This window comes from Podarcis liolepis (assembly GCF_965112155.1).
Source record: "Podarcis liolepis genome assembly, chromosome: 8".
Taxonomy (NCBI): Eukaryota; Metazoa; Chordata; class Lepidosauria; order Squamata; family Lacertidae; genus Podarcis; species Podarcis liolepis.
The window spans coordinates 82,547,831-82,575,142 of record NC_139560.1 but is presented as its reverse complement, the minus strand read 5'-3'; the positions used below and the strand labels follow the sequence as shown (position 1 = coordinate 82,575,142).

The 27,312-nt window shown below is 44.1% G+C and overlaps 1 protein-coding gene across 4 annotated transcripts in view; it reads left to right on the top strand.

The window, feature by feature from the left end:
* Window positions 1-27,312, top strand: part of VWA8 (von Willebrand factor A domain containing 8) — a 91,821-nt gene that overhangs the window by 58,017 nt on the left and 6,492 nt on the right. For all 4 annotated transcript variants that reach the window (XR_014529582.1, XM_083518977.1, XM_083518979.1 and 1 more), the window contains exons 30-43: window positions 2,942-3,058; window positions 4,179-4,243; window positions 4,356-4,481; window positions 5,967-6,076; window positions 8,851-8,999; window positions 10,382-10,583; window positions 12,082-12,163; window positions 12,331-12,535; window positions 15,419-15,527; window positions 15,863-16,019; window positions 17,619-17,727; window positions 21,856-21,981; window positions 25,258-25,416; window positions 27,059-27,157. Coding sequence is in view for 3 of the 4 variants with exons in the window: in XM_083518977.1 (XP_083375103.1) it covers window positions 2,942-3,058; window positions 4,179-4,243; window positions 4,356-4,481; window positions 5,967-6,076; window positions 8,851-8,999; window positions 10,382-10,583; window positions 12,082-12,163; window positions 12,331-12,535; window positions 15,419-15,527; window positions 15,863-16,019; window positions 17,619-17,727; window positions 21,856-21,981; window positions 25,258-25,416; window positions 27,059-27,157 (1,815 nt within the window). In the remaining variant the exon portion in view is untranslated. The remainder of the gene's footprint in view (window positions 1-2,941; window positions 3,059-4,178; window positions 4,244-4,355; window positions 4,482-5,966; window positions 6,077-8,850; window positions 9,000-10,381; window positions 10,584-12,081; window positions 12,164-12,330; window positions 12,536-15,418; window positions 15,528-15,862; window positions 16,020-17,618; window positions 17,728-21,855; window positions 21,982-25,257; window positions 25,417-27,058; window positions 27,158-27,312) is intronic.

Here is a 27,312-nt window from a genome sequence, read left to right as displayed (position 1 = left end):
TCCAGTTTAAATCCTAATTTCCTTTTGCAGACTTCGTACAAGAAAGCAGATGAAAGCTGGGGCTCATCATTAAGCGCTAAAATAATGTTGTTTGCTTTTATTGCTCTTGCAATGCGCTTGTACGGTCTGAAACAGTCTCAAGAGCTCCAGCAGAAAGTGAAGAGAAAAGGAAATTAATGAATGCCTCCAAAGCTCTTTCAAGCAAATGTACAGCTACATTTTGTGCATATACATGCACAAAACAAAAATATTGAGTATTTTCTTGTTCTTGGGGGGCATGAAAAGGGGGAACTGGGTATGGCTTTGGAGGAAATATTTGCCTGCAGGAAAGGAGGGATGGCAAAGCAATAAGGAAATAAGTCCTGTTCAAATATTTTCTTCTCTATCCTTTCTTCCTCCTCTGCATTTTTAAACGCCCCTCCTCCCATCTAGAAGAACTCTAACATCAGCTTCCCTTTCCCTTAGTCGCAATTACACCCTTATTTGAACTAAGTTCTTCCAAGGGAGGAAAACCCTGGCGAAGGAACAAACTGAATCAAGGAAAGGGAAGCTTTGCAGTAGCTAAAAATAAAAGAGCGGCGCCTCAAAATAATGGCTGTTACATCTGTTGAGTATTTGGAATTCGAGGCACTGGGGACATGAGGTCACCCAAAGGTTTCTTTTCTCCCAGTAAAGAATAAACAGAACCAAAACTCTGCACAAGAACAGCATATCTTCCCAGCCCACTTGAAGAATTGCCAAAGCTGTAACTGGAAGTATTCACCAGTGATGCAAATTTCTATTTTTATACGCAAACCAATACACCACCAGTCCCTGTTACAGATGGGAGCCATTAGCGCCTGCAAGGGTTGGGAAAGCGGCCTTGTTTTGGTGACCTCCTGAGCCCACCGCTACGTGAAAGAACACAACTGCCTTGTTAAGGCTTGCAATGGCCGGGAAATCTTAACCCTTTATTTAGTTGGATTGTGCTAATGCGCATTCGAGACTCATCAAGAAGGCATTTTTAATCGTCTCCTTCATGTACTTTTGTATATATAGGGGCTGGGAGCACTGCAAACACTTTCTTGGAGTTACGTAGGGCATAATGCCAAGTGCTTGGCAATATCTTACTGGGTTGAAGTTAAAACCTTTCTTTTTTAAGAAGAGATGTTGATTTGCTGAATATAAGTACGATCCGGAATGTATGAGTGGAGATTTGTTACATGTAAGGGGTTCTTACATGTAAAATATGGTCTGGAGCTCAACATCGAAATAACTAAGATCATGGCCACTGGTCCCATCACCTCCTGGCAAATAGAAGGGGAAGAAATGGAGGCATTGAGAGATTTTACTTTCTTGGGCTCCATGATCACTGCAGATGGTGACAGCAGTCACGAAATTAAAAGACGCCTGCTTCTTGGGAGAAAAGCAATGACAAACCTAGACAGCATCTTAAAAAGCAGAGACATCACCTTGCCAACAAAAGTCCGTATAGTTAAAGCTATGGTTTTTCCAGTAGTGATGTATGGATGTGAGAGCTGGACAATAAAGAAGGCTGATCGCTGAAGAATGGATGCTTTTGAATTATGGTGCTGGAGGAGACTCTTGAGAGTCCCATGGACTGCAAGAAGATCAAACCTCTCCATTCTGAAGGAAATGAGCCCTGAGTGCTCACTGGAAGGACAGATTCTGAAACTGAGGCTCCAGTACTTTGGCCACCTCATGAGAAGAGAAGACTCCCTAGAAAAGACCCTGATGTTGGGAAAGATGGAGGGCACAAGGAGAAGGGGACGACAGAGGACGAGATGGTTGGACAGTGTTCTCGAAGCTACCAACATGAGTCTGACCAAGCTGCGGGAGGCAGTGGAAGACAGGAGTTCCTGGCGTTCTCTGGTCCAGGGGGTCACAAAGAGTCGGACACAACTAAACGACTAAACAACAACAACAAGGGGTTCTCGGCTAGAAGCTTTATCCCTGATACCAAGTTTTCTGTGTAAGGAATTATTTTGCCTGAAGGAACATTCAGGCAAGTGCGTTCCCTTTTGCTACCTGAAGTGTTATCGCCCGGATACAAATTCATCACCCCAGTAACAACAAGGCATAATTCACATTTACATAATTCACATAATTTACATTTCTGCCAAACTGATGCTTGCCTGTTTTTTAGGGTGAAGTTATAGCAATATGGCATGGAGACCCCAGTTGTCACAGTCTTCAATAGGTAGCTAAATTTTTAAAAAGAAAGAAATGAAGTGCTTTACCTTAGTGCCTTATCCTAAAAGATAAGGGAGCTGCCTCACCACACTTATTTCCAAATAGACATGCATGAATTTTATGGTCCTAGATTGTGCCTCATCTTATTCCAGGTTGCTTGAACACTTTCACTTGCTCCAGGCCTCCTTCAACAAAATAACCAAAGAAGTGATCTGTAGCAGATCTCGGAATTACCGTATTTTTTGCACCATAACACTCACTTTTTTCCTCCTAAAAGGTAAGGGGAAATGTCTGTGCGTGTTATGGAGGGAATGCCTACGGGTGGCATGCCTACGGATTTTCCTCCTCTAAAAACTACGTGCGTGTTATGGTTGGGTGCGTGTTATAGAGCAAAAAATACGGTAATCTGTGATTATTTCTTTGGTGCTCTCCCATTCATATGAGATTACATGGGTTGGGATATTGAGACCAGTTTGACACAACAGACCAACCATATATTTCTCTTCCAAGTCAAGGATTTCAACCTAACAGTGAACTTTGACAAAATGCTGTTGAGGGGCCTAGAAAGAAAGAAAGAAAGAAAGAAAGAAAGAAAGAAAGAAGCTTAGGTAGTGGTTTCCAACAAAGAGAAATCTACTCAAAATTCTAAAATGTCTTCAGTGTCAATCTTTTCAGTGAAAGAAATCAATGATGCCATGAAAATGGCATATGCTGGAAAAGAATGTGATTTATTACTTTCTTTTTGCAGAGCAATGTTATTCTATTAGTGGACATTAACACTGGATCCATACGTCGACTTTTACTGTCGCCAGATGTGAAAGAGGGTCCTAAAAGGTCATCCTGGTGGGGCAACAAGGAAGAGCAGGTAAGCCAGGGGTCAGCAACCTTTTTCAGCCATGGGTCGGTCCACCGTCCCTCAGACCATGTGGGGGGCCGGATTATGTTTTGGAAAAAAAATAAATGAATGAATTCCTATGCCCCGCAAATAACCCAGAGATGCATTTTAAATAAAAGCACACATTCTACTCACGTAAAAACACCAGGCAGGCCCCACAAATAACCCAGAAATGCATTTTAAATAAGAGGATACATTCTACTCATGTAAAAACACACTGATTCCCGGACCGTCCGCTGGCTGGATGGAGAAGGCAATTGGGCCGCATCCTGCCCCCAGGCCTTAGGTTGCCTACCGCTGAGGTAAGGCATCCCAGTAGCCAACTATGTTTTGTGCGAAATGAGAAGCTTCTGTCTCTTCCAAGCCTAGTTATCGGAGTTTTTTCTGTCTAGCCTTTATGAACAGCAACACATAAAGGAAGCTCTTCCCTTTGAAACCTCATGCCGGGGTGCATTTCTTTAGTTTTGTTTTTTTATGGTACTACAGAACAACTGTTTTTGCTTGCAGGCACTGACATAGCTACCCTTCAGGAATTTGTATGCATGTATTTTTAATTAAATTTCCCTTACGGTCTGATATAGGAAATGCGCTTTGGAGGAGCTATGTAGTCGTGATGCAATATAATTTGCATGTGAAAGGGTCTCTTGTTCAGTACCCAGGATCTCAATTCAAAAGAACTAGAAATATCTCGGGCTAAATTCTTCAAGAGTAGGGTAAAGTCTTCTGTCCTAGATGGACCCAGTGGTCTGACAGCTTCGCATGATAAATCTCTTTTTTTCCAGTCTCAATCCAGTTTACGTCAAATAAACCAGGGAATCTGTGGTTATAAGCATTTATATATCAGTAGAGTGCACCCTGCTGGCTTTTGGAATATAGTACTATATTTTTTGCCAAACAAGGTCTCTATGGAAGTAAAAGCCTGATCTGAAGCACTTTTCATTCATATAGATAGAGGCCAAATATTCATTTGCTGTTTGTTTGTTTTTCCTCCTGTAAGCAGGCAGACAACTCTTTTACAACTGAAGTTATGATGAATTTGGTAACTTTGTGAGTTTGAATTGGGTAATTTTGTAATTTGTTTTTTTCTTAGAAGAGCCACAAAATGTGCAGGGAGTTTTCACACAAAAACTGGCTGGTGTTCTATAAAGAAGAAGGGTGAGAAAGAACTCCTGTTTCCTATTCCCTCCCCTCACGGCAAAAAAAAGAGGCCCCTCTCCTGCGTTTGTCCTCAGCCTAATTTTGTCTTTCTTACCTCTTTATTTTCCAGGAGTCACCTTACCGTTTTAGATGTCCTGGAAGGCCATGCTCACACCATCACGCTGCCTATCAAACTCTCCTCCGTCTTTTTGGTGGCTGAAGACCACTGGCTCCTGGTCGAGAGCAAAACAAACCAGTAAGATACTAGATATGCCTGCATGTTCCACCCAGAAACTTAGACATACCCATGCCCTCTCCATGCCTAAATATTTGCATGAAAATATTTCTCCATAACTTGGGAATTTCCATTTTTTGTAACCCCTGCTGCTGCTTTAGCAAGTTTTTTGGCGTGGTCCAGCCAAAAATACTGGTGTGGTTTTGATGTAACGCTAAGCCAAACTTTGGCTTAGTAAGAGCTGGTAATCCTGGGGTATCTGGGGTGAAAATTGCTGCCACTTGACTCCTCCCTTGGCCATGCTGCTGCTGTCCATGGCTTGGCCTAGTGCTTGGCTTACAGCCTGGACTTGTGGTTTGTCTCTCTCCCTATAAAGTATATAACAAAGTTTTGTTCTTTATTTACCATTTGTGGTTTGCTTGGGGGAGACAAACCACAAACCTGGTTTCACACATGACAGTCAACCAAACTATGGCTTAGCTTTGGGTTGCATGGCGGCAGCAGGTTCAGGGAAGGAGCAAAGCAGCTGTGATTTTCACTCCAGGGACCTGCTTATTCTTGCTAAGCCATGGTTTGGCTTAGTGTTCATGCTAATGAGTTAAAAACTTGCTTTGCTCCAACCCATTGAAATCCACAAGGTTTTCAAGCACTTAACGTGGGGTATGAATCTTAAGAGGGACGCGGGTGGTGCTGTGAGTTAAACCACAGGGCCTAGGACTTGCCAATCAGAAGGTCGGCGGTTCGAATCCCCGCGACTGGGTGAGTTCCCGTTGCTCAGTCCCTGCTCCTGCCAACCTAGCAGTTCAAAAGCACGTCAAAGTGCAAGTAGATAAATAGGTACCGTTCCAGCGGGAAGGTAAACAGCATTTCCGTGCGCTGCTCTGGTTCGCCAGAAGCGGCTTAGTCATGCTGGCCACATGACCCGGAAGCTGTACGCTGGCTCCCTTGGCCAATAAAGTGAGATGAGCGCCGCAACCCCAGAGTCGGCCACGACTGGACCTAATGGCCAGGCCCTTTACCTTTACCTATGAGTCTTAAGATTGGTAAAGCAAATGGAATATTATTTGTAATGGTGTCTACAAGGATCAAGACTATCTGCAGTTATCACAAAAAGATTACCTCTGTGATCTCCTACCCTAAAGTTAAGAGTGGGGAACATTCTTACTGTGCCCAGGGAGGTGGGACTGCCCCTTTTCTGCATCACAGCCATGGCACCTCATGGACATCAGCAACATATGTGGGAAGAAGAAGTCATGTCATCAGCCTGTCTCCCTTAATTCCCTCATAAAGATGTTGCTGGTATTATACTGGAAGGAAGGAGTCATTTTGAAGTGGTAGCTACGTCACTGTTAACCTGAGAATAAGTCCTAAGGATAATTTGAGGGTGGGAGAGAGAGATTGGGGGCGCAGGAACCAAACAATTGTGACGGTGTTGATCAGTGCAAAGGACAAGAGATAAATATGGCCATGTTAAATAACCACTGGGCAATTCCACCTGATTTGCAGAAAATATCTTTTAACTAAGCCTACGCATATGGAATCTGAAATGAATGGAATTTGCCAGTTACACGCACTGAATGAAGAGCCAACGGAGACCGAATCTGGGATAAAAACAGGTAGGGAATTTAAAATCGATTTGGCACTGCATGAGTCGGGTTTCCACCTGGTCACGTATTATGTGAATTAAAAGCTTTAAAGGGACAATTCCCGGTCTTACTACAGTACTGCTAACAAGACTGTGGCCTCTTCTACAATTGTGTCCCTTCCAAACGCCAAAGTAGGAGAGTTAAAACTTCAGATGACAAGATGTAGTGACTCACATCCAAAGAAAGTTTATATTCAGTCTAATTGAAATCAACAGGAAAAGTTAGTTGCAACTCATTTATGTCTTTCTGTTTTAACTGGGAGCCTCAGTACAGGTGGTGAGCATTTGAGGCGTGTCCAGTAGCCACACAATTGCCAAAATGAGGGTCCTTTTGGACCTGGAAGAGGGTGGGGCAGGGCGTAACCGGGCAGAGGGTGTGCTCCGCCGATGCACACGAGGGCCGAGAACAGAACCCCTGTGGGTCTGTTCCTACAGGGTCACTGTCCCTACTTACTTCTCACAGTTCTCTCCATGTCAGGACTAGCATGTCAGGAAGAAAGATTTTAGTCTAGCCTCCTACTGTCTCAGTGAGAACCACACCTAGTTTCCAATACTGCGACTGGAAGCTGGCAGAGCCACCATACAGGTGAAACTCGGAAAATTAGAACATCGTGGAAAAGTTAACTTATTTCAGTAATTCAACTGAAAAGGTGAAACTAATATATGAGATAGACTCATGACATGCAAAGCGAGATATGTCAAGCCTTTATTTGTTGTAATTGTGATGATCATGGCGTACAGCTGATGAAAATCCCAAATTAACAATCTCAGAAAATTAGAATATTAAATGAAATCAGCAAAACAAGGACTGCAAATAGAGCAATATTGGACCACTGAGAAGTAGAAGCATGCATATGTACTCACTATATGGTTTGGGCCCCTTTTGCATCAATTACTGCCTCAATGCGGTCTGGAATGGATGCTATCAGCCTGTGGCACTGCTGAGGTGTTATGGAAGACCAGGAAGCTTCAATAGCAGCCTTCAGCTCTTCTGCATTGCTCAGTCTCATGTCTCTCATCTTTCTCTTGGCAATGCCCCATAGATTCTCTATGGGGTTCAGGTCAGGCGAGTTTGCTGGCCAATCAAGCACAGTAATCCCATGGGCATTGAACCAGGTTTTGGTACTTTTGGCAGTGTGGGCAGGTGCCAAAGTCCTGCTGGAAAATGAAGTCAGCACCCCCATAAAGCTTGTCTGCGGAAGGAAGCATGAAGTGCTCCAAAATCTCCTGGTAGACGGCTGCGTTGACCCTGGACTTAATGAAGCACAGTGGACCAACACCAGCTGATGACATGGCTCCCCAAATCTCTTTTCTGGTGAGAGCAGATTTTGTATCTCATTTGGAAACCAAGGACCCAGAGTCTGGAGGAAGAATGGGGAGGCACACAATGCCAGATGCTTGAAATCCAGTGTGAAGTTTCCACAGTCTGTGTTGATTTGGGGAGCCATGTCATCAGAGGGTGTTGGTGTTTAAAACAACAACTGTGGTATAAGACCAGAAATTCCCTGTTGTCCTGTTTAGGCTCACTGTTGGTTCCACAGAATGCTGTGCAATAGGCAGCCGTAGGTGTTCAGTTCAGACACGTTTGGTAGGAACTTGTGGTGGCCAATGTCAACTACTGTCCTGCATGTCTGCTACAAGAAAGTTGCCTAAATATGGTTTGTGACTGCATAATAAAAAGCACAAAACTTATGCCTGGAGGTGTAATGTGATTCCCGTACTTTTCTATGCCTCCTGCCAATCACCAGATGAAAACTGCATCTCATCACCTCTTAGGGAATAGCCGCTGAACCATGAGAATCCTGCTCAGCCTACAAACTATCAGTGGGCAATATCTAATTTAAATCTGTTGGTTTTTTCCAGCGAGTTTATCTCAGGGTGACTTAGGGAGCAATCTTGTGCAAAAGAAGCTGCCTTAAAGCGAGCTGGAGTAAATTAAACTGGTGTAAAATCATACTAGATCTAAGCCCCCATTCAGCAGTGGGGGGTCTCCTGTTGCTCTGCCCAAGGGTGGCAGAGGGAAAACAAGCCTTTAAAAGAGTGGGGTGTGTTGGGTTGCCAGCTGAATGGATTGAGTCCCCGGACCTCAAATCTCCCCTTGCACCAGACTCAGCCACTTTCAGTTCAGCTCGCTGTTCTGTTGCTGAGCCAGGAAGAGCAAGTTTACACTGGCATATCTTTGGCTGAGTTGGGGTTGGCAACTTAATGTCAGCTGAGCCCAGGTGAGCTGGAGATCTGCGGCATCCTCAGCTGCTCTCCCTGACGTACCTTGCCATAGGATTGGCCCCTTAGCTGGATACAAGCTTTTGCTCTTCGGGATTAAATAAAAATGTTTCTGTATACCTGAAGGAGCGTCTCTGTCCCCATCGTTCCGCCCGGACTCTGAGGTCCAGTGTCGAGGGCCTTCTGGCGGTTCCCTCGCTGCGAAAAGCCAAGCTACAGGGAACCAGGCAGAGGGCCTTCTCAGTGGTGGCACCCACCCTGTGGAACGCCCTCCCACCAGATGTCAAAGAGAAAAACAACTACCAGACTTTTAGAAGACATCTGAAGGCAGCCATGTTTAGGGAAGCTTTTATTGTCTGACACACTATTGTATTTTAATATTTTGTTGGAAGCCGCCCAGAGTGGCTGGGGAAACCCAGCCAGATGGGCGGGGTATAAATATTATTATTATTATTATTATTATTATTATTATTATTATTATTATTATTATTATTTGTTTGCTTCACTTTTGCCTCACTTCAGAACTGCATATGCCACAGGCAGTTTCATGTGACCAGTTGTCTTCCGAAAACCTAAGTGTAGCCCTTGGGCAGAAGATCAGCTCCCCCAACAGAATGCTCTCCGATGAACATAATTATGTTTCTCTCGTTGTTGGATTTCCACACCTCATGGTAGGCATCGCTTTTACTTAGTTTAAATAAATGAAATGTCAGCATCAAGGATGCCACACTAGGTAGATAATTAGCTCTGGACAAGCTTGATAAAATTCTGATCCGACATGGTAGCAGTTGATGCCCTTCATATAATGGAAGCATTTATGGTGCCACCATAAAAACCACGGAGCCTCTTGGGCTTGTTGATAGGAAGGTCGGTGGTTCGAATCCCAGTGACGGAGTGAGCTCCCATTGCTCTGTCCCATCTTCTGCCAACCTAGCAGTTCAAAAACACGCCAGTGCAAGTAGATAAATAGGTACCACTGCAGTGGGAAGGCAAATGGCGTTTCCGTGCTCTCTGATTTCTGTCACGTTGTCCTGTTGCACCAGAAGCGGTTTAGCCATGCTGGCCACGTGACCCGGAAAGCTGTGAACAAATGCCGGCTCCCTCGGCCTGAAAGCAACATGAGTGTTGCAACCCCATAGTCGCCTTTAACTGGACCTAACCGTCCAGGGGTCCTTTACCTTACCTTTTTTTACCATTGTCTGTTGCCCAGAATTGGAGAGGAGATGCCGCCACCTCTTAATTATTGGATCGTGCAGCATGATTTAACTGAAATATACCTAAGAAATTAGACAACGCATTGTAGATAAAATTAAATGTAACATTTCAGTAAAAGTAATATACATTTTTCATTTAAATATCTGCTTAGTTAACAACAGCATTCCAAACAAGATCTAGGAGGTGTTCCTGTTAACACACCTTGAAAGAGGTTTCGTAGGTAGATTTCACCACACAGTAGGGACACGGGTGGCGCTGTGGGGTGAACCACAGAGCTTAGGACTTGCCGATCAGAAGGTCAGCGGTTCGAATCCCCGTGACGGGGTGAGCTCCCGTTGCTCAGTCCCTGCTCCTGCCAACCTAGCAGTTCAAAAGTACATCAGAGTGCAAGTAGATAAATAGGTACCTCTCTGGCGGGAAGGTAAACGAGGTAAACGGCGTTTCCGTGCGCTGCTCTGGTTTGTCAGAAGCGGCTTTGTCATGCTGGCCACATGACCCGGAAGCTGCACGCCGGCTCCCTCGGCTAATAAAGCAAGATGAGCGCCGCAACCCCAGAGTCGGTCATGACTGGACCAAATGGTCAGGGGTCCCTTTACCTTTACCTTTTACCTTTCACCACACCACGGGTCCCTGTGGCTAGGAGGAGCCTCAGTTGGTGAACATTTCATTGCAGAAGCCTGTTGAGCCTTCATTAGTCCCTGTTCAAGGAAGTGAATGTTTAAGTTGATATTTCCCTTTTCCTCATTGTTCATCCTTAACACATTTTATGGACCAGGATTGTATACTCTGTTGTGCAGTGCAGTCCTATCGTCCTGCTTCTCTTGTGATTTTCTTGCAGTCTCCCAATGAGGTTTACAGCTGGAAGAGGGACTCTGTCCTGGGCCAGAGGCAGCCTTTGGCTTCTGATCCGTTGTATTATGGAAAGCGCAGCAAAGGTGGGGCAGCAAAGCGACCAAATTGTGTGACTCTTGCAGCTGCCAATCAGGTGGTCAGGGTTCTGGCCCCTGGAGATGTGCCTTTGAAAGAACTTTATCCCAAAGGTAACACGAGTGGGATTACTAAATTACATTTCACTTAGCTTGCTGCAGTTCTTAGAAGTAAATAGTGTGATTTACCCTATTTTTTGCACCATAACACTCACTTTTTTCCTTCTAGAAAGTAAGGGGAAATGTCTGTGCGTGTTATGGAGGGAATGCCTACGGGTGGCGGGGGGGGATCTGCTGCAGTCGTGAGCAAAGGATCCATGGTTTCCCTTCCTTCCCTCCTCCATGGTGACAAAGCACGGATCCACATGGATCCTCAGGATTTTTGCATTGGGCTACTCCAAACTCACTGTCAGATCACATGTCTGTGGCCACAGCATGAACCACAAAAATCATATATCCACTATTTAGTTTAGAATATTTTTTTTCTTGTTTTCCTCCTCTAAAAACTATGTGCGTGTTATGGTCTGGTGCGTGTTATGTACTTTTAGTAAATATACATAGAATTGGGCTGTGAGATTCTTTGAGAAGCTGCAAGCTCTACAACAGAATGCTGAATTGGCAAATATAGAATTTGGTACTCTGTTGTGTAGTGTAGTCAGGACTCTGTGCTTCATGATTCTGTGTAAATGCACAGAATGTGATGCTGGGCGTATAACAAGAACCTCACTTTGTAACCAATTAATTAATTAATTATGTTTCTGTACCACTCTTTATCACAGGCGGTTTACAACATAAAAATGAAAACACAAAATACATAACATAACAGCAAGAACAAAAAATGACCCCCTCCCACAAACGCATTTAAAAGGCCATAGATTGTTTAATTAGCCAAAGGCCTGGTTGAGGGGGAAAAGGGTCTTTTATTTTATTTTGAAAGCAAGTTTTTTGCCCTTATGCTTGTGAAACTATTCTGTAGTGGTGACAGAAGCCTTCCAGAGAGATTTCCAGTGTGCTTTGTGGTAGGGCTTGCTAATGCTTACTAATCAGCTCTTGCCAGTTGTCTGCAGCAGATGTCTATAGGGGCTTGAGCGACTGAGTAGAGCTGCCAATATGGTCAGTATAGAAGTTATGTTTAACCCACCTGGGTCTAAATGGTTCGAGTGCAAGTTAAGTCTTTTGCTTGTATGTACATGCATTAACCGTTTTAATGCTGCTAGATAACTATCATACCAACTGAAAAATCATGTTTGCAGCTTCTAAAATCTGCTAGTCTCTAAAAATCTGGAAGAGGAAATCCATTGGGGCATCCTTGTCTCAGTCTGTATCTCTGGCATTCAGCTTTTCCAAAGCGTTCTGTGTTGAAATGCTCTTCAAGTGTACATTTTAGTGTTTGTTACGAGATGATAGATTAATTTGGGGTCAGTCATGCCTGATCAGGTTTTGTTCATGTTTGCTTATAGTTCAACATTCATGGCATAAGCATTTGTCTTTGCTTTCATTTCTTTTTCTGAAATTAAACTTTATAAAGTGTTTTTGAGAGATATTGAAACACGATTTATTGAAAGAGTTTCCTGTTAACTATAAAATATCCCTCCAATACTTCTGTTTGCAGATGTTACTCCTCCCCAAGCTGCTGGTTACCTGGAAATTACGGATCTTACAACAAAGAAACTTAAATATATTCCTATTCCCAGGTATTTCATGTTTAAATCTGTCTCAGCCGCAAACAACAAACAGAAGCCATTGCACTAATATTTTAATCCGTAGGGCTTCCCTAACTTTGTTCAAAGCTCAGCACCATTTTCAATTTTCCGTAGTTTTAAAATACCCTTTCAGTAAACCAGCTTCCCTTGGTTTTCAGACCAACAAACCTGACTCCCTATACATCGTGGCTCTCGGCGATTTCAGACACGGACGTCTTGCTGGCCTCACTCGGCGAAGCAGGTGTGGTCACTGTTGACATGGGTGGCAATGTCAGGCTCTGGGAAACCAGTTTGGAAAGTCTTCAGAGATCACTCCAGGAATGGAGAACCATGATTGGAGAAGAGAATGGCAGGCCTGTGCAGGTAAGACAGAGAAGCACATTCCACATTGGGGGCTCCAGGGGTTAAATTTTGTGCTTTTAGGCTGAAACACAGCCTTTTGAGTTACCTGGGCCTGGGGGTGCTCAGTCCTAAAAACCCTCTCCTGGTATGACCGCCTCTCCTGGTATGCCCCGCAGAGGACCTTAAGGTCCACAAATGACAACATTTTGGGGGTCCCAAGTCCCAAGGTGGTTAGAATGGTCTCAACTAGGGTCAGGGCCTTTTCAGCACTGGCCCCGACTTGGTGGAACGCTCTGTCACAAGAGACTAGGGCCCTGCGGGACTTGACATCTTTCCTCGGGGCCTGCAAGACAGAGCTGTTCTGGAAAGGTACCTTTCCAAAAAAAACCGAAGCATTCCTTTTAGGAATGGCGGGTAGTGAGATCAGTAAGGACGACCAAACCCTATTCCAGTATGCAACAGTAGCCGCTAGGGTACTGCTGGCGCAGAAATGGAAAAACCCCAGTATTCCAACAATCACGGATTGGCGAATCAAACTAATTGAATACATTGACTTAGCAATAATGACGCAGAAGATTAGGCACCAGGAAAACACTAAATTTATTAAGGACTGGAACAAATTTTTTTCATACATGGAGATGACATTAGGAAGCACCAAAGTCACAGTAGGTATAATTTAAAAATTGCGAGGTAAAACACGACAGTTAGTAAAAGACACTGCTGTAAATATTGTTGAGATAGAGGTCTCGTCGTGGTGGTGGGAAGTCAAAGAACGGAAAGATTGTATATTGATTCTTGAATTATTTTATTATCCTTATTTTTTTGTGCTTTGCTCTATTATTAATTATGTGTATGTTTTTTAGATGTTGGATTACAATAAAAACTTTTTCAATCTTTAAAAAAAAAAAAAAAGACAGAGCTGTTCTGCCTGGCCTTTGGTTTGGACTCAGTCTGACCCTTATGTTCTCCTCCCCTTATGGTTTTGATCTGTGGGCTACTTTTAAAATGAGGCTGCAATTTAAATTGCATTTTAACCTGTATTTTAAATTGCTGGGTTTTTTTCTATTATGTTTTTACTGTAATTTTACTGAGCCCGGCTCTGGCCGGGGAGGGCGGGGTATAAATTATTATTATTATTATTATTATTATTATTATTATTATTATTATTATTATTCAAGGACAGAATGGGAAAGCAGCCCCTGAAAACGGAATTCAGTATGATGGCTCTGGATTGGTTTGACTGTTAAAATTGTGTTTTATTTGCATTTTGTGGGGGTTTTATTAATAGTTTAGGGTTCTTACCGTTTTATGCTGTGCTTTAATTTTTTGCTTTTTATTTTGTGAACCTCGCAGACAGCTTCTCTTATGGGGCAGCTATAAAAATCTAGGAAGGAAGCTTACAGTCAGTACTAGGAGCCCCGCTTTCTGCCCTGAACTTACCAGAAGGCCATTATTATCTTTGCCTGCCACCCTGCAGGCTCCAGTCCCAACCTCCCTTATGGCTCCAGATTCCCTCAAAGCCTGGATTGAAGACAGCGTATTTCAGGTTTGGATGTGAGTACAGTACCAGACTGTACAAAAAGGCAGAAGGCTTCTCATCTGAAGAAAAAGCTCCCCACAGAGGTCTGCAGGAGATGGCAAGGTTAACTACGCAGAAGAAAGTAGTAAAGACTCCAAACACAGAGCCACAGATTGCTGCACACAGCGCATAATACCAACAACCACTTTTAGCCTCCATCTTCTGCATTTTCTAAAATGATAATTGTTTCTCATCTTGAACAATATCTCTTAAACCTCAGCAGCACCTGGTAGGCTGGTTATGGAACCAGGATGCAGGAAGCAAAGTTCCTTTCACTAGGCGGTCTTTTCTGTCCCATATTCCCTTTTTGCAAGATGCTCTCTGTTTACAGAACCTTGTGTAACTGCTGACGTGCTCCTGCTATTGGAGTCATCAAATGCTTTTCACAGGTCATGAGAAAAAAAGGCTTCTGGCGGCCTGTTCCTGGTGTTATTGCTCTGCCAGGGCTATCTGCTCTCATCATCACTGGAGGAACCACAGCACCATCCATTGGTCAAATATAAATATACAGTACAGTTCACAGAGTGGCATTTCCCTTAGAGTCGTTCTCTGTAAATTCTGTGGTGAATGGCTGCTTACAGGTATCTATAATCCCTTGATGGACATGGATGGAGCACATGGTGATAAATGTATCCAATGTGTGCAGCATCAGATTTCTAATGAAGATTGGAAATGAATATAGAAATTATCCTCAAGCATTTATTCAGTACTGATCTAAAAGATAACTTTAAAATATATATAATAAACTATTTTGGAAGAAACAGAGAAGGCATTCCTGTTAGACCATCAAAGGAAGCAGTGAGGTTCAAGGTCATGCAATTGAGTTGCCCAGGAGAGAGGAGCACGTTGATCTTTAGGGCAAGGTGCCTGGACTTGACGGGAAGTTTCATGTTTTTAGCACCTTTGATGGTGGAAGAAGTTAAGATCCAGACTCAGAAGCAAGTTCAGACACTTCCGCATTTTGTGCCCTAACTTCTCGGGAGCAAGGGAGCATAAAGAGCATTTTGACAAAATTCAAATTAACTCCTTTCGTTCTCTCCGCCCCCTTGTTGATTTCTCTAAGGAGCCCTGATCATTTGAACAGGTACCCTTCTGTTATGCTTTATATGTTTTGATTTGCTCACACTCTTTCAGTGCCCCAGATGTAGCCCTGATCTTCTTTCCTTCCCAGGAAACCTTTTATTTGATGCATTACATCAGCCATCCTTTGGGTAAAGGAATACTAATATGGTCAAGTTGGTTCTATGCCTAGATCTTATAAAGAGCGCATGGCGGAGTATCCTATAACCATCATTTTTCTGCAAACTTTGTTTTTGCTTCAACAGATAACTATCGAGAGAGAAAGCGGTTTGGATGTCAGCTCTCCTAAGCATGGGAAGATAGATCCAGATAACACTCCTCATGTTGGTGGAAACATGTGGGCTGGTGGAACAGGTACAAAACCATTGTTTGCGCCTGATATTCAGGAGCCATCCCTGAAACGTGCTGAAGTGGTTAGGGTGTCCCAGGCTCTGTTGCGTATGTAGCATGCAGTTCTAAACAATTCGCTTGAAATGACAGTGTGCTGATCTCCTCATTCTCTAGGGCAGAGCTTTCCAAACTGTGTGTCACAACACAACACAACCTTCGGTTTGCTAGTAAAACTGTATGACTGTGTCGCGCAATGATGCACAATGTCTAAAAAGTGTGTCACCAACGTGAGATGTTTGAAAAGCCATTGGATTCTCCTCCATCCAAAATCAAGAGCGCCGTTTCTGCTTCTTTTCTAGGTGGAAGAGACACGGCTGGGCTGGGCGGCAAAGGCGGTCCGTACCGACTGGATGCTGGCCACAAGGTCTACCAGGTGTCTCAAGCGGAGAAAGATGCTGTGCCTGAAGAGGTGAAGAAAGCCGCCAGGGAGATGGGAGAAAAGGCTTTTAAACAGAGGTTAATATTCACTTTGTAATGGATTTCTCTCCATGCAATGGACACTTTGAAAGAAACACTGGGTTTATAAAGTGAAATCCCTTGTGCCTACTAGACACATGATCCATCAAGGGCCCCAGCAGATAATGCATGTGTGTGCATTTAACATGCCTGATCTTTGTCATTTAAGCAGCAACAAGAGGAGCACCGATCAGGACTGTACCATGTAGGGACCAGTTCACTCTCCCCCGCTTCCCCAGGCTGCAGCCCTAATAAAAATGATGCTAATACATGGAAGCATAGCTGTCAAGCGTCCCTTATTTAGCGGGAAACTCCCTTATCCCAGCGCCATGTCCCGCTGCTGCCCCTTATTGATGATGTCCCTTAAATTTCCTGGGTTTCAAAGGAAGCAGCTCCTCCCCCTCCCTCCCTGCCGGCCAGGGAGGAGAGAGGCTCCAACTGTGTTGCTTGGCTGCGTTGCTCACCCAATAAGGAGTCTAAGAACGACTGGGGGGTGGAGCTTGCATGCCTTGTGCCAATCAAATCGGCCGCGTTGCCTGGGGACTCGCCTTTGAGAGAGGTGACGGTGGTTTTCCTTGCGGCATCCCCTTTGCCGGGTTGCTGCGCTGTGTGAACCACCGCTTGAGGCTTCGTTTGGCTGCTGGTTGACTAAAATCCCTTATTTTGGCTGCTGATCCCTTATTTTCAAGGCTGCTGGTCCCTTATTTTCAAATCTGTAAGTTGACAGCTATGCGTGGGAGGGATTCATTCAGCTCTTGTAAAAACATGAGTATGCATAAGAAGGCACATGCAGTTTGCTCAGTAAATTATTTGCTCCTTTCCCTCCCTTCTCCACTTGATTTTTTTCTTGATCCCCCCAGGAAATTGTTTGCGGTTATGTATAATTTACACCAATTGCCTTGACTGCGCCATTACTTGAAAGATATTGTGCTATTTAGTTTGAAACCTGCTCCTCACACACGTGATCGCATTGGGAGCATGCGGGCGCATTGTTACTGAAGTGCTCTTATGGGGAGCCAAACATTGGGTTTCCTCGGGAGAAAGTGGCAGGACAAGCGGAAGTCTGGATGAGCTGTGAGACAGAGTCATAGAACTGTATAGGGTTGGAAGGGACCCTGCTAGAGTTGTCACATGCCCTCTTTTTCCATGACACGCCATGGATAGAGTCATCATAGCGATTCATAGTTAAAAGTAGAAGTCAGCAGATTTGTCCCCTTCTTTGCTCTTCAAAATATGGCAACCTAATTCTAGCCCAACTCCCTGCAAGGCAGGAATCACAAAAGCTCTGTTTAAAAACCTCCAATATATGTGAAGGAAATCAAAGTGCCTACCTGAACGCTTCAGTTTTCTTGATTTCACTTCTATATCTTCTCGAAACAGGATAAGACAAGCCAGATTTCAGGATGTGAGAGTTCAGTATAAAAATAGTCTAGCTGAGATTCAAATTCTGTTGATATTTGGACCATCCCAGTTAATGTGGTAGAATGTCTGTTTTAGAACTTAAGCTATGAAGGCCTGATTTATTCTGCACGGCAGCACTTGCATGTCCTGTAAAATGCCTCTTATTCATTCTGTTCTATATTCATCTCATTTCTTCAGACTAAAAGAAATCCAGATGAGTGAATATGATGCATCTACATATGAGAGGTTCTCTGGAGCTGTTCGACGGCAAGTTCATTTACTCCGAATCATCCTGGATAATTTACAGGTACTAATTGACTTTTAAAAAACTGATAAACTCCCTTTTCTGCACTTTAAGGTAGGTAAAGGTAAAGGTACCCCTGCCCACACGGGCCAGTCTTGCCAGACTCTAGGGTTGTGCGCTCATCTCACTCTATAGGCCGGGAGCCAGTGCTGTCCGCAGACACTTCCGGGTCACATGGCCAGCGTGACAAGCTGCATCTGGCGAGCCAGCGCAGCACACGGAACGCCGTTTACCTTCCCGCTCGTAAGCGGTCCCTATTTATCTACTTGCACCACTACGCCAGTGTGGTGTAGTGGTTAAGAGCGGTAGTCTCGTAATCTGGGGAACCGGGTTCGTGTCTCCGCTCCTCCACATGCAGCTGCTGGGTGACCTTGGGCCAGTCACACTTCTCTGAAGTTTCTCAGCCCCACTCACCTCACAGAGTGTTTGTTGTGGGGGAGGAAGGGAAAGGAGAACGTTAGCCGCTTTGAGACTCCTTCGGGTAGTGATAAAGTGGGATATCAAATCCAAACTCTTCTTCTTCTTCACCTGGGAGTGCTTTCGAACTGCTAGGTGGGCAGGCGCTGGGACCGAGCAGCGGGAGCACACCCCGCCGCAGGGATTCGAACCGCCGACCATGCGATCGGCAAGTCCTAGGCGCTGAGGTTTTACCCACAGCACCACCCGCGTCCCTTTCTGCACAGGAAATTATTTATTTTCAACCTACTGGCAAGGGAAAAAATATATGAAAAGATGGGAGGGGTCTCTCTGGTATGAGGGTTTAATGGATGACTTGTGGGAGCTGTTTTACGGGTCTCACTCAGAATTCTCTAGCTGTAGAAAACTATATTATCAGCTAGGAATGAGTTGTGATATTTGAATTCATTACTTGCTGACCCAACCAACTGGACACAAGTTGCATGTCTGAGTAGACTGTCACAAAAGGGATCTTCTGTCATGTCTGCTGCGTCTCTTCACCTCCCCTATACATTATGCATTTCAGCAGAGGCAACTCACACATCCAGCTGCTGCCCATCAAGTCTACAGCTGTGAACAGTAGATCCATGTGAAAAAGAGGTGCTTCCTGCTTTGAATTTAAATCCACATTTTGGAGTCCCAAAGCATCTCAGCCTTTTTTCTGAAGCTGCACCAATGCACCATCAATTACCGTATTTTTTGCACCATAACACTCACTTTTTTCCTCCTAAAAAGTAAGGGGAAATGTCTGTGCGTGTTATGGAGGGAATGCCTACAGGTGGCATGCCTACAGATTTTCCTCCTCTGAAAACTACGTGCGTGTTATGGTCGAATGCGTGTTATAGAGCGAAAAATGCGGTACCTGTTTTTTATTTCCAAGTATTGCTCAGGCCTCTGTGCAGTTTGCCACAGTTTTCAGTTCACATCCCTTCCTGGCGGGATACATACAGCACAAAAAAGGATCAGGATGTGACCACACAACATGCATATTTGCGCACAAATTAAATCGCAGCTCAGAAAGGAGTTGTAAACCAAAAGGAAGAGCAGAATGCAGGGAACCCATGGAATGGAAAGGAATGGAAAACCTTCTCTTCCCTAATGTGTGCATGTATGAACCAGGGCTAAGCTTATTTGTGGCCAGGGGTTAGAATATTGGAATGACAGCCGTAAATATATAGAAGAAGAGGAGGAGGAGGAGAAGTTTGGATTTGATATCCCGCCTTTCACTCCCCTTCAGGAGTCTCAAAGCGGCTAACATTCTCCTTTCCCTTCCTTACTCTGTGAGGTGAGTGGGGCTGAGAGACTTCAGAGAAGTGTGACTGGCCCAAGGTCTCCCAGCAGCTGCATGTGGAGGAGCGGGGAATCGAACCCGGCTCACCAGATTACGAGTCCACTGCTCTTAACCACTACACCACACTGCCACTGAGATGGACCCTGAGCTCCCCCAACACCCTTGACAGGTCCATTTTGATAGGTGGGTAGGGCTCCCCATCTGTCACTCACTTGATTTTGCCATAAGGTCAGGTGAGCTGCGTTTTTTCCTGCTCCACACCTGACCTTATATCTAATGTCAGATGCCGGGAAGGTGGGTGGAGCTTGTGGGAAATGGCCTTGTGGCCTCGTTTGGGCCATTGTCCATCTGTCTCCCGCTGCTGCTTTAGGAGGTGCTGCATCTAGTTTTGAAAGAGAGGGTGATTCGTGTCATAGTTCACTGATCCTTGAAACTCATGCCATTGTGCTCAGATAATGCTTTCAGCTGGGTGAGCCTTTACATCTGCTCCAGGAGTGTTTCAGCTATTTGTCCATGGCGTGATCTTTCTTGACATCTGTGTTTCGCTGTCTGAAAGCCAGGGAGAGAAGGAGAAATGTACAAAGAGAATCAAGATGAGCTTCCATTTGCAAAGTGTGCAGGGAAATATTTTTTCTCAAAATCTGAGGAGCTCATACTTTGTAGAGATTAAAAGAGCTTGACTGTGCCCCCAAATTGTTTAGACAGTGTGCTTCCCCCCCCTAGCTTCTCTTTTTGTGTAAAAAAACCCGCAAATAGTTTTTCCAGGTCATAAGTGAAGAAACCTTCAAAATTCTGTTTGTAGTGGTAGTACAGTGGTACCTCGGGTTAAGTACTTAATTCGTTCTGGAGGTCTGTTCTTAACCTGAAACTGTTCTTAACCTGAAGCACCACTTTAGCTAATGGGGCCTCCTGCTGCCGCCGTGCCGCCAGAGCACGATTTCTGTTCTTATCCTGAAGCAAAGTTCTTAACCTGAAGCACTATTTCTGGGTTAGCAGTGTCTGTAACCTGAAGCGTATGTAACCCGAGGTACCACTGTAGTAAGTAATAATAATATGATCAAAATCTTCTTTTTGAAGACACTTTACTGTTGTTACATGTTATATATTGCATTTTAGGCTTTGGGCTCCACAATTCAGGACTGCTGAGGGAGAAGGGGGAGGGAGGAAGCAGCCGCTAGCCCTGTGCCCCCTCCCTCAGGGCCAGGGTCTCAGGAGTTGGTCCCTGGTGCCTAGAGACACAGAGCAGCACTTGCCACAACGTCAGGGAAGGAAGCACATCCGTTTTCCTTTAGACTAACAAAAGGTTGTTTTAAGTTCATGGGGAAAGCGCCGTATGCTCTGTTTCCTGAGGCTTCATTGTCTTCCCGGGAAATGTGTAGCAAAACTATCTGACCAAGAAACCAGACATTCTTTGTCGCCTGTAAAAAAAAAAAGGAGGAGGAAAAGACTCATATAACTGTGAAACTTAACAACCTGCTCATTTGGTGTATGATCCCGTTATTTGGGACTAGTTCTCACTGAGGCGATAAACATGCGCCTGTGTGGTGCTGCTTCAAGCTGGAGGTTCGTGTGGCTGAATGGACAAGGATGCCACAGAGACGTGGTCTGGACTTATCTTCTTCTTAACATGCACACAATAGTCCCTCCTGCTCAGAGTCACAAAGCATCCTTAGACCAGTGAAACAGGGCAAGGCCCGACATTGTACAGTGGTACCTTGGGTTAAGAACTTAATTCGTTCCGGAGGTCCGTTCTTAACCTGAAACCGTTCTTAACCTGAGGTACCACTTTAGCTAATGGGGCCTGCCGCTGCGCCACTGCCACACAATTTCTGTTCTTATCCTGAAGCAAAGTTCTTAACCTGAGGTACTATTTCTGGGTTAGCGGAGTTTGTAAGCTGAAGCGTCTGTAAATTGAAGCGTCTGTAACCCGAGGTACCACTGTACTACATGTGGCTTAAGTGATGGCCGGCTATTAACACGTCTCTCAAAGTCCAGTTACTTATGTCAGTAACTGAAAGCTAACTGTGTTTTGAGGGTTGTATTTGCTAACTGTATTTGCTGTGTCATCTGCCCATCATCACTTAAGCCATGCAACTTGAACTATTAACAGTTTGTTTGATAGGAAGGATCGATTATCAATGGAAAAGGGCTGTCGCTCATTGGCAAAAGGTCCCAGCTGGAATCCCTGGCATCTCTAGTAGGAAATGTCTGGGTCCAGTATAAGGCAGAGCCCTGTTTTCCTAAATACTTGCCTATTCGTGTTTTGGTTTGAATATTTCTGCCAAACCTCATTGTAGAATTTGCAGCAGAAGTCCCATTAGTACTTCCAAAGACTTTTCAGAAAGAAAATAATTTTAAAGACAAGTGTTTCCTTTTTTTCACAGGCGAAAGGAAAGGAAAGACAGTGGCTCCGGAACCAGGCCGTTGGAGAACTAGATGATGCCAAGATAATTGACAGTCTGACAGGAGAAAAAACTATCTATAAGCGACGGGGAGATCTTGACCCACAAGTAAGTTAACTGAGACAAAGTTCAAAGTGCATGCACACCAACTGTTCTCCTGGCATACATGCTTTTCTCAGTCCATTTAACATTTTGCTGGGTAATTTGGTGTAATTTACAAAAATCTGCCCGCCCACCCCATTATTCACACATTTTATTCATGTGTAAGGCAGAGCTTGCACAGAGCCTGCATGGCAACTTAAATGTAGCCCAGCCAACATGCCCCCCTGGAGTCTGGCACAGTGACTTTCCACAGAATTATTGCCTATTCTGGGAGGCCACTGTGGCTGTCCTGCAGCTCGATGCAGGTTCCAGAATCACATGATGTGCATTATGTTTGGGATGGAGTCAGTTCTCCTGCGGAGTCCATTGACATAGTTTGTTTGTGCTCATTTCATTTTGTGGTTCAGCTCTGTGTGACGTAACTCTGTCTCCAAACATGCCTTTGAGAGCAACTTTTCTCAGTCTTGCGTTTATGATATTGAGTCAGCTGTTTTTACCTTTTCTGGGCCCAGGGGGCAACCAGACATGACAGCCGGAGGTCTGGGATTAGAGCAGCTTCCCTTTGTTATTTACTAAGTAGCTGCTGGAGGTGGTGAGGAAGAATCAGATAAGGATTGTGGTGCTGCTGGAAGAAGTTGGTTCTTTCTCCCCTCCCTCCATTTTCCTCATAAAGCTGCCCTCTCCAAAACTGGTATTTTCTCTGCAGGTAGCACACATTTAAAGAATAGCAGGAGACCCAGTTACAGATTTCCCACAGTCTTCTGCCATTTGTTTTTTTTTTCCTTGAAAATTTTGTATTGATTTTCACAGTATTATAAACAAACAAACACATAAGACAAACAAACATAAATCATAACCTTATTGAAAATTACACTTACTAACTTTGTTAAGTGACTTCCCCGCTTCCCCTTGGTTGAATTTCATTGCATATCCTTTTAACGGTTTTCCAAGTCACAATTCTTATAAAATTTAACTTAAACATTAACATCCTTAAATCTTCACTTTATGAAATTAAACATATTAATTCGTCACTTATCATAAATAAAATCCCAAGCCAATTAAGTATCTGCAAGCTGTTTTCAGTTACGTTTAACTTAACATATGTAACTAAATAATCATTAAATTTAATCCACTCTTCCTGATACTCCTCCTCCTTCTGGTCGCGGACTCTTCCAGTTAGGTCGGCCAGCTCTTCTGCCATTTGGCCCTCAGAATATGGAGATAATTGCTATATGAACCTCGTAATGGGCAACTTGAATCAGCAGCCACATTCTGGGCTCTCTTTGCTGGCTGTGTGCCCTCCTGGGGAATTTCCTTCCCATAGCTGACCATGAAGGCCTCCGCTTGGATGTGTGATGTATGAAGGCCTGCAACTGCTGGAACTCCAGAGAGCTTAGGGTTCGCAATTCCAACCTCTTCTTATAATGTCTGCTCTGGGTCTTCTGGATTGAAGTAAATCATAAATAATGGGGACAAAGAACCGAATTATGAGAAGCATCTCTATTTCAGTGGAGAAGAAGAGAACTCAAAACAAAATGCTTGAATGGTGATTCAGTGAAAGAATGACATTGGAAGCTAGTAGAACAAAACAAATATTTTAAGCGTTTTTATCTGTTTGCCAAACTCTCCGTAAGCAGCTTGGTATTTGTATTCCGGCTTGCCTTGTTTCATGTGTCATGAAATACCTTTTCAGATCCAGGAGCAATGCCAGAAAGTGTTAAAACAGGCGCTTCACTTTTAAAATGATCTACTTTATAGTCTGAGTGCAGTGTCGCCCAAAATCCCATTTTAAAGGCTGTAATGTCCGCAGACAAGCTTTGCAGCACAAAGCCGAATTATCCCCATAATGCATGTTTTAAAAAAAATCCTTTTTTGCTTTTGGAATGAATTCTGAATCTGAGATTTTAGTGTTTGTTTGTTTTTAAAAAAGACTTTTACCTGCAGAACCTTATGTGAGATGTTTCTTGGATTTTGTTTCCAGTATGGGCAACTTAAATCCAGAAATCTATTCAGTAGATTTTTCTCAATACAGTGGCACCTTGGTTCTCAAACTCATTCTGTTCCGGATGTCCATTCCAAAACCAAAGCATTCCGAAACCAAGACACGCTTTCCCTTAGAAAGTAATGCGAAATGGATTAATCTGTTCCAGACTTTTAAAAACAACCCCTAAAACAGCAATTTAACATGAATTTTACTATCTAACAAGACCATTGATCCATAAAATGAAAGCAATAAACAATGTGCTACAGTCACACAATCAATCAATCAATCAATCAGTAGCTGAACTGGGTTCCACACAGTCACAAAAACAAAACAAAAAAGCCGCAAAAACAAAAAGGAAAAATAAATAGTAAAAACAGACAGACCTCAACACTCAAAATGGAAGTGTGGCACTCAAAATGGAAGCGTAACACTCAAAACAGAGCACGTTCAGCTCCCGAAAAATGTTAGCAAACCGGAACACTTCTGGGTTTGCTGTCTTTGGGTTCCAAGTTGTCTGAGTACCAAGGCGTTTGAGAACCAAGGTAGCACTGTATCTCAAAAGAAGTGTTTTCCGTAATATTTTAACAGGATCACAATACCTTTATGAGGTAAAAAAGGTAAAGGTAAAGGACCCCTGACAGTTAAGCCCAGTCGCGAATGACTCTGGGGTTGTGGCGCTCACCTTGCTTTACTGGCCGAGGGAGCAGACGTTTGTCCGCAGGCAGCTTTTCCGGGTCATGTGGCCAGCATGACTAAGCCGCTTCTTGTGAAACCAGGGCAGCACACGGAAATGCCATTTACCTTCCCGCCGGAGCAGTACCTATTTATCTACTTGCACTTTGAACTGCTTTTGAACTGCTAGGTTGGCAGGAGCTGGGGCCGAACAACGGGAGCTCACCCCGTTGCGGGGATTCGAACCACCGACCTTCCGATCGGCAAGCCCTAGGCTCAGTGGTTTACACCACAGCGCTACCTGTGACCTTTATGAGGACCATGTGCAATTCACAAAACAGTGAGCTAACCCTTGCTTTTCAGAGAATTGTTCCTTCGGGTCCGTCTTAAATGCACAAATAAGGAAACAGAGGTAGCAGAGAAGGAGCTTACCTGCTCTTAGAACAGTGATTCAGAAAGGTACCTGAAAAAGTAATTAGAAGGATTTGTGCCCAGTTCATCTAGGTATTTTTGTACCCATTTTGCCTTAGAACATTTCTTTAAATCTGCCCTTTAAGCTAGCACGTAACTGTTTGCCCCTTTTGACTGAAGCTCCCCCAGCCTGACTTGCTGTTGCTTTCTTTCAGCTGGGGAGCCCTCAGCAAAAGCCCAAACGGCTCCGCCTGGTCGTGGATGTCTCTGGCAGTATGTACCGCTTCAACGGGGTAGACGGGCGGCTGGAGCGCTCCATGGAAGCTGTTTGCATGGTTATGGAAGCCTTTGAGAATTACGAGCAGAAATTTAAGGTGATTTGCACATGAACCTATTAACTTTTCGGCATTAGCTTTTCCAGTAGACCATTTCCAGTAGACTGCACTTCTGCTCGCAAAAGGAACAGACATTTCTTTCTCTTACGAAACCAAAAAGCAGTCTTACCACCATTGTTTGGGAGCATTGCAGAGTACAAAAATCAATTGCGTTTTGCCTCTAGCTTTAGTGTCTAAAATGCTCATGTTAAATGTTGGTAGTAGTGAGGCTTCAGCATATTGCGTCAATATAGCTTTAACTTTAGCTTTATTTACCGTATTTTTTGCTCTATAGGACGCACTTTTCCCCCTCCAAAAATGAAGGGGAAATGTGTGTGCGTCCTATGGAGCGAATGCAGGCTCCTTGGCTTCAGTGATAGCAACGCGAAGCCTCCGAAGCGCAGAGGGAGAGCTCCCCCCGTGCTCCAGAGGCTTCACGTTGCTTTCGCTGAAGCCTGAAGCCCCCGGAGCACAGTGGGAATGCCCGCTGCACTCCGGGGGCTTCAGGCAGCTATCCGCAAGTCTTCGGAGCGCAGCAGGAGTTCCCGCCGCGCTCCAAAGGCTTGCAGATGGCCGTCTGAAGCCTGGAGAGCGAGAGGGGTCGGTGCACACCGATCCCTCTTGCTCTCCAGGCTTTGCTTTGCTGGAGAGCCGCTGCACAGTTTTCCCTCTCTGCGCAGCGCCCCTTCAGCGAAACGGGAGGAGAAATGGAAGGGGCCCCGTTTCTCCTGCCGCTTCGCTGAAGGGGCGCTGAGCAGAGAGGGGGAGATTTTTTTTTCCTGTTCTCCCCCTCCTATGGTCCGGTGCGTCCTATAGAGTGAAAAATACGGTATCTCATGTGCCTTCCTTTACCCCGGACCTTTTCATACATCAACAGAGCATGAGACGCTCAGGGTCGTGGGTTGAAGTCTCACACTTGAGACTTGCGGGGGTTGGACTAGATGACCCTAAGGGTCCCTTCCAACTCTCTGGTTCTCTGATTCTAGTCCACAAAAGCTAATGGTGCAAAAGATTTGTGAGTCTTTATGGTGCAATTCTGTCTTTGTAAGAGAGGTTTCAACATCCCTCTCTTACCCAGAAACATTTTAAATGTCTGTTGGTCAGAGCATGCTTTTACTACATGTCTAGTACAATGTTTATGCATTTTTTGTCCGTTTGGTTTTAACGTTAATGTTATCATATTTTTAAATGAATATTTTATATTTTTTTATGTAAGCTGCTTATAAATAAGTCTTGTAAAATAAAATAAAATTAATATTCATAGAAATAGAAATATAGGCAATCAGACATTGGACAGCTTAAAAGATAACCCTTCCCCTGGTATTCCAGTATGAATTTGTCTGATTTGTCCATGCAAGCTGATGCTGAAAAGCACATGCTGTTGTGGTTTGCTTAAAAGGGCTGAACAATCAATATTAAGAATTTGAATGTGTAACTAAAGGCATAAAATATGCCTCTTCCAGCCTTAATTTGTACTTTGGCCTGTGAGCACAAGGGTATTTAAAAAAAAAAATAGCACAGAAATTGGTGGGTGGCAAATGGTGGTTCAAGGCTCCAAACTGTGATCAGTGCCTTATGATAAAACATACATTTTATTATGGGGATGATGCTTAAAAATGATGTTTAAATCTTTTCCATGCAGTATGACATCACTGGGCATTCGGGAGATGGTTTTAACATTGCCGTAGTCCAGAATGACAATGTTCCGAAGAACAATAAACAAAGACTGGAAATTTTGAAGGTAAACCTATCTGACTGAAATTCTTAGACATTTGTGTAGGGCCTGGTATCCCAGAAAGAGAACCAAGCGAGACAGGGAGTGTGAAAGTATAAACATGCTGTAAAAACCCCCACCTTTGGCACTTAGGAATCTGAATATAAGAACATAAGGAGAAG